The sequence below is a fragment of the Myxine glutinosa genome, chromosome 2 (genome assembly GCF_964187855.1).
Source record: "Myxine glutinosa chromosome 2, kmMyxGlut1.1, whole genome shotgun sequence".
In the NCBI taxonomy this organism is placed as follows: domain Eukaryota; kingdom Metazoa; phylum Chordata; class Myxini; order Myxiniformes; family Myxinidae; genus Myxine; species Myxine glutinosa.
In genome coordinates, this window is record NC_136262.1 from 168,270,974 (window position 1) to 168,286,597 (window position 15,624).

At 42.5% G+C, this 15,624-nt stretch overlaps 1 protein-coding gene across 1 annotated transcript; it reads right to left on the reverse strand.

Moving 5' to 3' along the window:
- Positions 1 to 834: 834 nt before the first annotated feature.
- LOC144890983 (uncharacterized) lies at positions 835 to 10,270 on the reverse strand. Its single transcript, XM_078772876.1, has 5 exons — positions 10,248 to 10,270; positions 9,898 to 10,081; positions 8,687 to 8,784; positions 7,008 to 7,094; positions 835 to 982 (listed from the first exon to the last, which is right to left on the reverse strand). The coding sequence occupies exons 1-5, from the start codon at positions 10,268 to 10,270 to the stop codon at positions 835 to 837; spliced, it is 540 nt and encodes a 179-aa protein (XP_078629002.1).
- Positions 10,271 to 15,624: the final 5,354 nt, after the last annotated feature.

Below are 15,624 nucleotides of genomic sequence, written 5' to 3' on the forward strand. Positions count from 1 at the left end.
TCAAATAGGTATAATTGAAAAGGCAACTGGTAAAAAAGTTCACAAAACAAATAAGAGAATCAATTTAAATACCGGTGAATTGGGTAAAAAAGATGGAAATATTTTTGAGTGGACGGAAAACTTTGATGGTTGTCAGGAAAATATATACTTTAATTTAAAAATGGTATGTGGCACTGGAGGCGCTCAAGCAAGAACATTGAGGGAGGTTTACCATTTTATCTTAGCTCAGTTAAAATATCTTAATAAAGAACCAAACTCAAACATATTTTTTGTTAATATATTAGATGGTGAAGAGAGTTGTAGGAGAATTAAATTATTTCCCACGCATAAACAAATATTTGTAGGGTCGTTGTTTGAGTGGGTTATATTCACCAGATGATATTAAGAGTAAAAGGTTAAAAGGTCCATGAGGTCAGAAGGATCACAGGTGTTTAAGTGGTCTAATGAATAAGGATAACATGTCAAAAGGTTAGAAGGTTCGTAAAGAACAGGGTGAGAGAAATATAGGTGTTTAGGGGCAATGAGGGAGGGAAAGAATTAATATGGAAGTGAATGGGTCAATGTTTGAGTGGGTCAAAGATTAATCTGCCAGATGATATGTAGAAGAAGGATGATAGGTCTATAAGAGAAAACAAATATTTGTAGTGTTTGAGTGGTCTAATGAACAACATTAAGGATAGGTACTACAGACAAAAGGTTCATAAAGATGAGGGTGGGAGAAATAGAGGTGTTTATGATTTTTGAAAAAGACAAGGGGGTAAATGACATTAGATAGGGATTTCCCATGTTAAACGGAGGTGTCCCAGAAGCAACATTATTACACTACTCAGAGCATTATGTAAAGTAGAGCGAAAGTTTTTCATACTGACCGGTGTTCTGGGCCTGAAACCTGATGAAGAATCTCCTTGTATCAAAGATTTCATAATCTTTCATTCGCTGACTTCTTGTTGAAGCAATGTATTTGACCTCTCCCAAGTCTGACCTGCAAACATAAAAACACCATGAGAGGCCATTGTTCCCCGCAGAGCAGGGGTTGACCTTTTTCGGGCACCTTGGTCCCCTTTTTGAAGCAATGTTTTATGGCCGGATGCCCTTCCCGCCACCAACCCTGTGAGTCGCCTCTTGCGACACACAGGGAATTACCAGTGAACTGGTACTCAATTTGCCGACCTCGGAAGGATGACAGGCTGAGTCAACCCCGCTGGTGTTAATTCAGCGATCGATCGCGATGCAAACCCAGGATCCGAGGATCCCAAGCCGACACCCTAACCGCTAAGCCAACACCAGGCTAACCTGCAAACATAGAAAACGAGTCATTAAACTTAGATTGACTCATGTACCTGATGTAATACAAACGTCCTGCTCACATTTCTTACATGAAGGGTTTTCAGCTTATTTAATGTTTGGGCTGACCCCATGACACCAGGATTGCAAAAGCAAAGACCCCTTTCAGGGACTGGTCCCTCTCAGGAAATGAATACTTCTTTCAGACATGAAAGTTCTTTGTTACTGACAAATGCGCGCAATTTCAAAGGATTATTTTTTCTACTTGGTCTCAGACTCCTGGAGAAGTTGCACAACAAATCACACACACACACACACACACACACACACACACACACACACACACACACACACACACACACACACACACACACACACACACACACACACTAAGCAACCACTTGTTCCATGATTTTCAGTCATCTCACTGTTCTTCATATCCGTTGAATTTTTCGTTGTGGTCACATGGAAACTGTTGGGCCGTACTTCCCTGGGTCATACTTCCAGCACTAACTAGATTATACTTAAATTGGTTCAATGTAGATTGTTTCACTCTTGGCCATTTATCTCATGGTGTTGTTCCACTTCATAAATGTTCTTTGACTGAATGTTTTTCTTCATCTCCTTCCGAAAATTCCCCCTTGAATCTCGTGAACCATTTTACTCATGTGCATTTGTCTGGTGGTCTGCTGAAGAAAATGTCCTCAGGGATGTTATCAAATTGGTTTATTAGTCTGAAGACTTGCAACCAACCTATCGGCTCTCTTCTTCCTCTTCTTTAAAATTGGGATAATTTTGGGTTTTTCATCATTTTGATGTATGCAATCCTTCACTTCATTGATAAGTTTTTTTCATGATACTTTGCATCTTTTCCAGTGTTTCCTCATCTTTATTTAGGAGGGGATTCCAGACTGGTAAACAATATTCCAACTTGGGTGTTACCATGGCGACTTGTAAAGAAGGTCAAATGTTCTTTTGTCCACATATTTCAATTACCCTCTTTATTTCTTTTTCTTTTTTGTCTACGAGATCGAGGCAAGTGTAACAGCTAACACTCATCACAAAAAAAAAAAAACGGACACATAAAACATAAAATAGAAGGGAGCGGGAGACAAGATGGGGAGAGAGAAGGAAGCACACAAGTACAACAGTAGAGAACAGGGACATCGGGAGATCTGTAGGAGGGAGAGCGCTTGAGGGGAGGAGGCATGGGAAGTGGGGGAGGGTGTGAGAGGGGTATAAGACACATGGACACTGAGTGGACTTCCAGGAAAGAAGTCGGTATTTCAAAAAAGTGGATCTGGGGTGAATGAAGAGAGTGGGGGAGTTTGTTCCAGAGGTGGGAGAAAAGAAGAGTGAAGGTGAGCAGAGGGTCTTGATTTTGGCAGTTTCACCAAAAGAGGGTTGCTGGCAGATCTTGTGCTACATGGAGGAATATTTGGGGGACAGAGCACAGACAGAGCTGTGGGAGATAGGCCGGAGAGGAGTCGGTAGAAGACAGAAAGACCACCGACCAGCCTGTGGTGAGTGAGTGAGTGAGAGGCCCTTGGAGTTAGCTTCATTGCGGGAGATTCCAATGATTCTGAAAGCTTTGGTTTCAACAGCGTGAAGCCGAGCTAGGTGTGAGGCAGGATCACCAGCCCATAGGGGAGAACAGTATTCCATTGAGATGCGGATGAAAGCCTTGTATGTGGTGAGGAGCTCAGGTGTGCCGAGGAAGGACTCCGCACGATGGAGGATGCCCAAGCGGCGACTGGCTTTGGAGGCCAGCTTGGAAATGTGGTTTTCCCAGGAAAGGTCATGGCAGATATTGAGACCCAAAAGCTTGAGTGGCAGAACTTCTTGTCGAGGATTGTTGAGAAAGTATATGGGAGGGTTGTCCAGTCGGTCTTTTCGTAGAGACATAGTGAGATTGTGTGAGATTTGTCAGGATTGAAAGACATGTTCCACTTGTTTGCCCAGTCTGTGATTTTGTCCAGGTCAGCAGAGAGTTAGGAGGCTGCAGACTGCCGATCTGAGGGATGAGGTATGGAGCGGCAGAGAGTGGAGTCATCAGCAAACAGATCGAGAGGATTTTCCAGAGAGTCGGAGAGATCATTGATGAAGACCAGAAAAAGCACAGGGCCCAGAACACTGCCTTGGGGAACTCCCACCTGAACAGGAAGAGGAGATGAGAGAAATCCATTCAGGGCCACACGTTGAAGGAGAAAGGGTTGAATGAGTATGGTGGAAACTAGAATTGGAAGGCGAGTATCGGCTGGAGATGGAAGGAAAATGTGGAAGAAAATAAGATAAAGGAGGCGGGGCGAGACAACAGCACACATGCTGAAATCTGCTGCATGTATGCTGTTGTCTGCTGCAATCCCTCTCTCAAATAATTTTCATGAAGACCTCATTTCTGCCATAGTTTTGTTCTTGCTTGTTTACAGCTTTCCCAGTTTCGTGCTGACTTGATAGTTTGGTGGTTGTTCCAAACTTGGTGTTTTCCTCCAATCGTATCCTTCGCAGATTAGGGCATCCAGCCAAGATGATTGTTTCCTTTATGCTGGGACTTCGGTAAACGTCTCTCTAATGTCTGGCTGCTTCTGTCTTTGAACAGGTTCCAGGCGTCTTCAGTGCACATATTTGAGTTCTTCCTCCCAATTAACATTACTGATGCATTTTATCAAAGTCACATGACCTACCTTGCAGTAATGCACGTGATAACACCAGACTTGACTTCAAACAAACACAGCCACTGAGCTTGGGGCACATGACGAACTTCCCAGCAGCATTGTGTTTACTTGCGACGCCATCTTTGTGTTTCTTTCTCTTCACACCCGGATAACATTGAGATTTCCTCCTTCCCATGGATGCCAATATATGGTGCTTATCATTGATCTATTCTTCAAATGTTGAGCATTAAGCAAGGAAGTCGTACTCACCATTTATAAAATCATTGCTATGACTCGCTGAAGTGCAGAATCACACCGCTGACCTCCCATACTCACACCAGATGCTCTCACCATACTTATTGGGGTCTGCTTTAGTATTTTAAAATGATTGGTATTTTATAAATTTGTGTAAGATGATGGTTGTAACAGGAAACAAAAATTGAAATCAAAGCCATATTGTGCATCAAAAATGTACACATTCCAATTGAGATTTAAATTTGATACTTCCGCCACTGAAGGTGGATATAGGTTTTGTTTTCACACCTGTCTGTCTGTCTTTTTGTCTGTCTGTCTGTCTGTGAACAGGATATCTTAAAAAGTTGTGGATGGATTTGGACGAAATTTGGTGGACAGGTTTGGGATGTGACAGCCCAAGTGATTAGATTTTGGTTAAAATCATTATCCGGATGCGAGAGTTAAAAAAAAATTTTTAAAGTTATTCTTCACCATTGAGAGATGGGGTCAAAAACGATATAAAGCAGGATATCTCAAAGAGTTGTGGTCTGATTGTGGCAAAACATAGTGTACGAGTTGGTTTGGTGACAAGAACAAACAATTTGATTTTGGTTCTGGTCCGAATCCAGATCCGGTGGGTCACAGAACGTAAAGTTTTTAGCCTGGCAGAGGTATGTGCTCTGCAGACGTTCGAGTTTCATTCTATATTTTCTTCCTGTTTTGCAGCTTTATCCTTCCTCTTCATCACAAATCGACAATTCATTAAATTGTACATCTTTGGTAAGTGCGTGCAGTGAAAAAAGGAAAGGATGTGATGAGAATTGAGTCAGGAAGAATGTCGGTAAGACACGATCGTGGAAAGACACGAATGTTCTCCCTCTTTAATGCCTTCATCCTCCCTTACCTGAACCATTGTAACCTTGCCTGGGCGCGCTCTAGTTTCAATCAGCCACACTCACTCTCAGTTATTTAAAAGAGTGCTGCAAGGATCTGCACCCTCTCTCATCCACGTGACCACACTGCACCTTCTTTTTTTCTTTTTTTACCAAACTTAACACATTGACACTTTTGACATTTAATAAATTACATACAGCGATATTTATGTTCAAGCATATCAACAAACTTCTCCACAAGACTTTCCATGATATTTTACAGCAGCTCATGATATCCACACATTTCACGAGATCACAAGATGACTTATTTCTCCCTTTTTCTCGCACATCATACTCTATTGATACACGACGTTATTTTCGGCCACGTCTTGGGAATAGAACTGATGGAGCAGTGAAGGCAAAGTCGTCTGTGTGCCGGTTTAAGTCTTCATATAAACAAAATTTGATCTCGTGTTGTTGAAAGTTTCCTTTCCACATGTTCATTTGTTGTTCACTCTTGTAAATCTCTGCCTTAGGCTGGTTAAAATTTTTTTCCTGTTTATCATCACTTTTTTTCAAAAAAGTGGGTAGGGAGTGAGGGGTTTTTTTTTTTTCAGAGTGAAATTTTAATGGATTATTTAACGCACAATATGTTTTTTTCTTAAATATACTTGATCGGACATACATGATGAATCATGTTATGATTTCTGAACTAGTAAACCTTCGTATGTACGCACTGATATGATTCAAATAAAGAAAATAAAGAAACCTATGTCACATTGAGTTCTGTTTACTTTTCATATTTGCTGAAACATATAACAATGGTAGACCAAAACTTCGGCTTTTAAGAATAATGTCCGGTTGCCATACATGTATCTATCAGCAGCTTTTGCCATAGCACTCAAGGATGTTTGACTAGAATTCCTCGCCACGAAATATCACTTCATGGTACCGGTACATGCATATTGAGCAGTTTGGCAGACATGGAAGAGGACATTAACCACATCAAAAGGATGTCTGGTTCGCATTTATACATCTATCTATCAGCAGTTACAGGCAACGGATTTTACTGACTTCGTGAGCAGGAAAAAAAAGAAAAAGATTTTTTTAGAGGCGGACGACTTTTACGGGGCGGGTGGCGATGATAAACAGGATTTTTTTTTTAACCAGCCTTATTGCTATTTCATTCTTTTTATCTGTTTATTCTTGTTATTGTTATTTCCAATATTCTTGAATGTTTTTTCCTTCATTTTTCACCATTCGGTAGATTTAATCCAATTTATCGTTTGTTATTTATATTGTCAGTACATAAGCCTATCAACACAAGCCTTGGCTTCTGATGATGCCTCCATATTTGTTCTCAAACTCAAACTCCATATCCATCGGTTTTCTACTTATGGGTGAAGCATTCCGAGGGCTGCACCAGCCTACCGTAATGACTGCCTCGGGTGGACCCACAAATTTCCTGGCAGGACCTACGCGGTAAAACTCACCACACCTAAAATGAATACGATCGCAAACAAGTTGTGCACGCAACTCGAGATCGAATGTTTATGAAACAGAAATAATTGTACTCCAAAATAACTTGCAGGGCAGCATTCTTCCTACCCTGAAACTTCTCTTTATGTTGTCTTGATTGTATCCTTCTGAGTTCATCAAGTTCCGGATGTATTGCTTCCATATATTTTTGTTTGACTGTCGTTATATTGGCAACTATGAAAATAAATGTTTCTTTCAATTGAATTGAGATGGTGGGAATGGAGTTGTAAGTCAAAAATCCTAGTTTTTGCAGATATAATGTGTAGGAAGCCACTAAATAAGGTTTTTTGATCCACTATTCATGTCTCATTCTCAAATAATCTTGGTACAACAAACGTCACCTCTCGATGTGTATAGCAGTGAATACAATTAATGTCACATCGTTGTATTTAATGATCCTCATCAGCATGATGAGATGACGTACCGATAGATGATCACATGCCAAAACTTCTGGGATTTCACCGTGAAGATGTCACTCTCGACGTAAGCGAAGGTCTTTCCACTGTATTTGCTGTGGGAGATGCTTCAATTAATAACTAACAGTAAAACCTGAGTCTTTGTAAGTTTGATTTCAATGCCTTGTAAATGTTCTTTCAAAGATTCCAGGCACTTTTATGAATACTCCTTTCAAAGGACCAGGTAAAGGTAAATGTAATCAAAAATGTACTAGTCACGTAAAGATATGCAATGAAAAACAGGCAATCTGCAAAGTAATTGTAAAATGTGATGAAATAAAGATCCGATCATGAAGCATGCTCTACACCGAGCGTCGGTACTGCCGAAGCAGTTTCTATGGTTCGAGTTACAATCCTGGACAGGTGGCTACTCCGACATAAGAAGTCAGGAGAGAAATTTGTAATTTGACCAAAGTGCTGGAGATCGCTCGTCAACCCTTCGCTGACACTGTGGGATCTTTAATGTCCAAAAACTAATGCCGGCAGATGAGATGTCCTGTTCAACGTCCACCCAAGGCATTGCACACACACACACACACACTGCATGTGAAACACCGAGATGACAGTTTATAGCTGTGCTGAGATTCAAACCGAGACGAGACATATTCGAGGTGAGTGTGTGTCGCTCTGGGTCTGGGCCATCCTGCCAGCCCATGACATAATGGAGTAAGTAAATAAAATAGATTAATAAATTTAAACTGAATTATCCATTAGTTTAACATGATGAAACATAACAAGATATTTAGTCTCCAGATCTGTCTCAAAACATGCTGCAAAAACCAAAGCTTTCATAATCATTGGAATCTCCGGCGATGAAGCTGACTCTCAGGGGCCTTTGACTCGCTCACCGCAGGCAGGTTGGTGGTCTCTCTGTCTGCTGTCGACTCCTTTCTGGACGAGCTCCCCCAGCTCTGTCTGTGCTCTGTCTGCCAAATTAAATATTCCTTGAGGTCGCACAACATCTGCCAGCAACCCTCTTCTTGTGAAACTGCCACCATCAAGACTCTCTGCTCACCTTCACGCTTTCATTCTTCTTTTCTTCCGCCTCTGGAACAAACTCCCTCACTTTCTTCAATCCCACTCGTCCCTCCAGGTCTTTAAAACAGCTGTTCACCACCATCTCTTATCTTCCCCCATCCCAAACCTTGATCTTTTCTTCCCCCGTTAATTCACCGCAGATCCACTTTTCTAAAATACCAACCTCTTTCCTGGAAGTCCAAGCAGTGTCCATTTGTTTTATTCTCCCCCCCCCTCTCCCCACACTCCCCCGCCTTTCCCGTGCCCCTTCCCGCTTTCCCGTGCCCTTCCCCCAAGCCCTCTCCCTCCCACAGATCTCCTGATGTCCCTGTTCTCTGCTGTTGTACTTGTGTGCTTCCCTCTCTCTCTCCCCATCTTGTCTCCCGGTCCCTTTATTGTGTTTTTTTGTGATTAATGTTGGCTCTTACACGAGCCTTGATCTCATATGCAGAAAAAAAATTAATAATAATAAGTGGTTCATTCTGTGAATTATATTAATTCCCCTTTCCCTCTTGTTTATCGACACGTGCAAAGTTCACACAAGTTCTTGTTCATGCTCATATAGCTCATATAGACAGGGTCAGCAAAAACATCGATTTTGTAAAATCAGTTATTGGTGAAGTTGCCAAACCTGTTTAGGTTGTCGACAAACATTTGTACTTTATCTATTTTTTTATCCTCTGGATAAAACCTTGGAGAAAAGACGCTGATGTCACAGCGTGAAACCATCTGAAGAGAACAAGCAAGAATATACTGATGATGAGCTGCAGTTGAAAAGATAAAGTAAGCACAAGGATTGATGCAGGTCCATGTTTAGACTCAATTAACCTGAATTCATTCAAAACAATGGATAAAGTAAAGTTTCACAATGAACAACTACTGAATGCATTTTCTATACTACAGGTGTATGATTCATTTCCACATTTGTGAAGATTGTGCATAAAAATTCCCAAGTCTACGGTTTGAGTGTGGATTCCAAAAATGCAAGAATTCATTTTGTATGGTTACAAAAAGCAAAACAATTATAGGACATAAATATTTGTTTTCCTGTTTTTTGCGAGTTTGTTTGTGCGTTTGTACGTTACTCTTTCACAGTCGATCCGTACCACCAAGAGACCACAAGTTTTGGGTGTATGTACTTCAGAATCTGGCTTTACGCTACCACGCATTGTCCTCGACGTCCGTTTTGCTGTCTCTGTCTCTCAGGAAAAGGTAACAACCATGAGTCCAATAAAACCAAAGCTTTGCAATGTCCGACACGTTCTGAAACCAACGTCGGGAAAAGCTCACCAGCTGGGTACCCCACCCCTCCCTGCATCGGGTAGCGCCGGGTAGCCCCTTGTATAGTATTAAACATTAACAAATGAAACGATGTGAAACTCTTCAAAGCAATCATTGACCATATTGACCTGTTATAAGGTGTTTTACCACATTGAAAGTTTCTCTTACTGTCTGTACAGTCATGGAGCAACTCTTCAGAAGTTGTCTTTCCTCCTTCAGAGGGATCAGAGCACCCTCTTGAGGTGACACACATTTAGTAAATCGTGATGTTACACTCGTTAAAATCGCATGAAGAGACACTCCTTCAAATTATTTTACATTCGAAACAATTAAGATAAATGTACAACCGTATAATGTCACTAATTTGACTAAAATGTGCGAATAATGATAGAACTTGACCACGTGACAAATCCAAATCCGTCCACAAATAAAGACAGTTTTAATGGAACTGTCTTTATTTTTGCAACGAAGACACAACAATTACTTTCCTCGTCCCTTTCATCATCTCCACTTTTAAAACCTCCATCCAAAGCCCTTATCATCAGATAGGTTTTTACTTACATCGAGCAGTGTCGTTACAGCGTCAGGACAGCTCGTTGTATTTCTTTTGCGATTCAGCCCACTAAATGAACAAACTTTCAAGGCGTGGTTGATGTCAAAACAGCAAGCGAGGATGAAAAAGAACAAGAACAAAGACTTATCCATCTTTTTCTGGCTGGCAAAAACAGTCTCCAAACTGTAGAAACTGTGGACTCAAAGGTTTACACAAATAGTGAGGTCTAACCTGGTCTTTATATAGCACCTCTCAACACTTTTTGTCCTCTCGACACTTTTTGTGCTCTTAACACTTTTTGTCCTCTCAACACTTTTATTGTCTGAGGTGTGGCTTTGCTGATGAAAGATGCTGATACCTGCTTTCTTGCAGGGAGTACATTGTGAACGAGAACAGCACGGGCAGAGCACAAACATCCGCCAGCCTGTACAGTTTGTTTTGTATCCCACTGATGGGCCTGATCCGGATTCTGATCGTCACCAAAATTGAATCGGCTTGTTGTTGTCATCTAACCATCTCGTCCACCAAGTTTCGCCTAAATCCGTCCACAACATTTTGAGATATATTGTTCACAGGCAGACAGACAAACAAACAGGGGTGAAAACATAACCTCCATCCACCTTTGGTGGCCGAGGTAAAAAAAATAACAGTCTTTTAAACAGTGCTCCTTTCATGCAAAAACAAAATTACACCTTAAACATTTATTTTACAACACGTTTTGTTCCTTCCTAAATCAAGAAGGAAGCATTTTTTTCCGGTTGAACAAGCACACACTTGTTGCACTAAGGAAAGGGCATTTTTCTTCAAGGGACATTCTCTACTGTTATGTATTACCTCCCCAAACCCATCCCCAAAAGGTTACGGTGCACCTCAGAGTCTGGAGTGGGAACACGGCAGAAAGATTTATTATTTTGCGTTTTCTAATAAACCTTGGTAAAACCACACCAATGTAATTGTAGAACAAAACAAGTCATTGCATGAAGGACTCTCACATACACAATAATAACACTATTAAAGAAACTACAATGAAAAGGTCACTTGCATCAAATTAACAATACCTATGATGGTACCATCATTCCCCAATGCTCTCGAAGCAATGAACTCACGATACGCCAACTGTGAGTCGATACGCCAACCAGGCAAGTATTGGCACGACTGGATGAGGAGTTACGAGGTGAGAGGTCGATTTGGGAATTGAGCCGATAGGTAAACCAACGGCCATCAACATGATGAGGTCGATATGGAAATCCCAATGGCAAAACAAGATGCACCAAGCGGACAGCCTCTTCTTCTTCGAGGCCGAAATGGCGGAAAGGCGTGTAATGGAGGAGCTTGATTTCTCCAACGATGACTCACACTTGACAGGGGTGATAGAGTAGCAGTAAGTTCTCCGAGTGAGATGCCAGGCTCCAGTTGTTGTTGCTGGTCTTCAGACAGATGGGAGCAGTTCAAACATCCTGTTTCTGTTTTCCTGGCTCACCGTTCTCAAGGCAAACAGCTTTGAATAAAAGTTTCGTAATTCATTCTTGATGTCACTTTGAGAAGACAGAAGCGCACCGGCAGAAGAGCGCAAAGCGTGAATTTGTTGAGGGATCTTGGCTGTCTTTTCCAAATTGAAAAATGTGTTTGTTTGGTTTTTCAAGTTGGATATTGTGCATTCGCAGTCGGACGAAAGCACCAGATGCACGCTCTTTCACCATTTCAGCCAGTAGTGTTCTTTTCTCTGACAATGGCTGGACATTTTCGTTGGACATTCCAGATTTCTGCTCACAATAAAGTATATCGTTTTTTAAGGCAGATATCACACCAAGTGTGTTACATGTATTATAACGGCAGTATTGCTGGCAAAAACACTTAATTTGGGATTTTGTGTAATCCCACCATTGCCTAAAATTTAGGTAGGAAAACTTTTGCATTTCACATTCCTTCCATACCATTCTGAATGCTTCTTTGAAGTGCTCACATTGTAAAAGTTTGACATTGAAAGTCCAATATGCACTTCTACAAACGTGATGAGGTAAGCCACATACAACAACGACCATGTGATGATCAGAAAAACCAGATGGCCTTATATAAGAATTCTTGACAAGATTTACCTTATCATGGTTAACATAAATTCTATCCAAACGAGCCATTGTCAAAAGATTTCTTGCGGCACAAACCCACGTGTACTGCCGGATGTTAGGGTTCTGTACCTGCCACAAATCCACAAGTTGAAATTTTTTAATGAGCTGTGCCAAAGGCCTTGCACTCGGTGGATGAGGCTCAGGAGTATTTCTATCAAGTTGTGGGTTGAGGGTACAGTTGTAGTCTCCCCCCAGACAAACCAACATGGACAGGTCAATAGTGCTTAAAAAACCCGCTAACTTGTGAAGAAAAGCACTTCTTGCAGAGTTAGCACTAGGGCAGTATACATTAGTCGTGCAAATCTTTTGATTACCACTGACAAACTCCACAGATAGTAAATGGCCCTTGCAAATTTCCCTACATCTGATCTCCAACGGCTGGAGTCTGGGATGTAACACGACTGCCACACCAGCCTTGGCATCAACGAAAGCACTGGAGAAAAAGTGACAACCTTTAAAGATTTTACGCCACTCAACCTCAGAAGACTGATTTGCATGCGTCTCTTGTAACATCAGCACATCATTTTTTTCATTCTGAAAAATTTGAAACACCTGGAGACGACGTACACAACTGCGACCACCGTTGACGTTTAAGGATGCTACTTTTATCTCCATTCTGTTAACTATTCATGAAGTTCCTTACCCGCTCGAGTTACACATTTTCTTAGCCTCCGGAATTGAGGTTCTGACATGTTAACCTGATAGGGTTCACGAGTCATGTTCTTTGCAGTCAAAGTAAAATCATCCAGATTCGGAAAGTAGTCTTTGATTTTTACAAGTCTTTTCCTCAACGTTTCATCAAGGAACTTAATAACATTTTCTTGAGAAACCATGGTGACTAGCCGAAACCCGTGGAACATCCACGGAAGGGAGGATGTGGTGTATGGATAGAGTGTACCATTATGGATGGCATAGGGGATTTGCTTGTCCGAGTAAGAGTTAGGAAGAAAGATCAATTTTCACTTGTGCAAAAATGCTACTCACAATTACATCGCCTGTGCGTCGGCCTGTGATTGAGCCAGAGAGTTGGCCTGTGAGTCAACTTCCTTTCCAATGTCTGCAAGAGTTGAAATACTGATTGTGAATGTGTAAAATTATATGAAAGAAGAACATGCATATCAATAGACGATGCCATCGAAAAGGAGAGCAGCTGTCAATAGAAAAGGATGTCTGACTTATCAATTTGACATTATTGCACAGGAAATGACAAACAAAGAAACAGTTCATTTCCATCGGGTAATATTACGATGAGAGATCAGCCGATACCTTTATTATGTCCATCAGCATCCATGGCACTTAGAAAAAAAAAACGTGGCATCAGCCAGCCGCAGCCAACTATCACGTACCGTCTCGAAGTCAATGCCATTCTTTTATCTCTTCGTATACAACTCACTGATCGCAACGTCACTCCATTTAACTTTATTAAAATGACGATAAAGACATGAAACCCGTGGAACATCCACGGAAGGGATATCGTTCGTCTGTTTTCAGCTCGTTATCTTTAAGCTTCCTTACGTCTCGCCACCTGCTACACCTCTCTGAGTTACGAGGATTTATGCAACGCACCCCGAGTATCGCATCACTCCATTTAACTTTATTAAAATGACGATAAAGACGTTTCCTTATATATCCTAATTTAAAATGTTCAAGGGAATAAAAAGACCATTTGGTTCACACCACTCGACTGTCGAATCAGCGGACGGCTCGCATCGCCTTCGCCCAGCAGACGCCAATACGATGGTGTCGTAAGATGGCGTCGTATCGGCCGATAATCGGATGCTTTTGGGTCCCAAAGTCGGCGAATTCAGATTTTTCGAGTATGGCTGTACGTGATAAACAAAGAGCGCGGTTCGTAGATGGAAAATGCATTAGTGCCGTGGGCATCGGGTCACTGGGTACGGCGTAAAAGGGATAACAAAGTCGAGTCCTTACGGTATTATTATATAGATGGTGTTGTCATCACCCACCTCACTCTCTTGAGCACTTAAAGCACTAAAGAGTGGAGTAGAAGATGTTTCATCAGAATCAAGTGCTTCATCTTGATCTGCTCCTTTTCCTACTATTTGTTGACTACTTCGTTTTGGAAACAGCTGAGATTCAGCTGAGGTGCGACGAACTCCAGCAAGACGCCTGGAGAACGATGCTACTGGGAAACGTCTTGCAGCTGAAACCCCGTCGGGTCGACGGGCGTGCTCGGAACCGAAGGTACAAGACTGGCTGTGACTGCCTCGGTTACGGGAAACGCTAGCGGCTGCTTATGCGAGAATCGGAGTCCTCCTGGATTTGCGTGCCGGGCACGAGATGTGATTTTCTACGCGCGTGCTCATGACTCCCATGTCTATCGCGCCTCACTCCGCCGGCGTACCCGATCATCGCTGGATGGAACCCCCTTCTATGCGCGAATCGCGTGCTGCACCCATAGCGGGCACTACTCTGCGAGGCCGGCGATCCCGATTGCTGCTCGTCAGAATTCCGTCTATGTGTGCTCCTCCGCTAATCCTCTCCAAGAAGTTCTGTCACTCAAGCTTTTGGGTCTCACTATCTGCCATGATCTTTCCTGGGAAAACCACATTTCAAATCTGGCCTCCAAAGCCAGTCGCCGACTGGGCATCCTCCGTCGTGCGAAGTCCTTCCTTGGCACACCTGAGCTCCTCACCACATACAAGGCTTTCATCCGCAGCTCAATGGAATACTGCTCTCCCCTCTGGGCTGGTGCTCCTGCCTCACACCTAGCTCGTCTTCACGCTGTTGAATCCAAAGCATTCAGAATCATTGGAATCTCCCGCGATGAAGCTAACTCCAAGGGCCTCTCACTCACTCACCGCAGGCAGGTTGGTGGTCTTTCCATCTTCTACCGACTCCTCTCTGGCCTTGCCCCCCCAGCTCTCTCTGGGCTCTGTCCCGCAAATATTCCTACAGGTCGCACAAGATCTGCCTGCAACCCTCTTATGGTCAAACTGCCAAAATCAAGACTTTCTGCTCACCTTCACTCCTTCATTCCTCTTTTCTCCCGCCTCTGGAACAAACTCCCTCACTCTCTTCAATCCCACTCCACCCTCCAGGTCTTTAAAACAGCTGTTCACCACCATCTCTTATCTTCCCCCATCCAAAACCTTGATCTTTTCTACCCCCGCTAATTTCACCCCAATTCCACTTTTTTGAAATACCAACTTCTGTCCTGGAAGTCATTGGTGTCCTTGTGTTTTATACTTCTCCCTCCACCCCCCCCCCCCCCCTTCCCATGCCTCCTCCCCCCAAGCCCTCTCCCTTCCACACATCTCCCTGCTCTCAAATGTTGTGTTTGTGTGCTTCACCTTCTCTCCCCATCTTGTTTTCCGCTCCCGCTTTTTATATATTTTGTTTGTCTGGTTGAATTGTTTGTGAAGTAAATGTTAGCTCTTTCACGAGCCTCGATTCAGTATACAAAAAAAAAAAAAAAAAATTAAAAAAAAAAAAAAAAAATGTGTGACTACTCTGTGAGGCCGGCGATCCCGATTGCTGCTCGTCAGAATCCCGCCTATGCGCGACTACGGATTGCTGATCGTCGGAATCCCGCCTATGCACGACTACTCTGCGAGGCCGGCGATCGCCGCTGGCCTGAATCGCCTC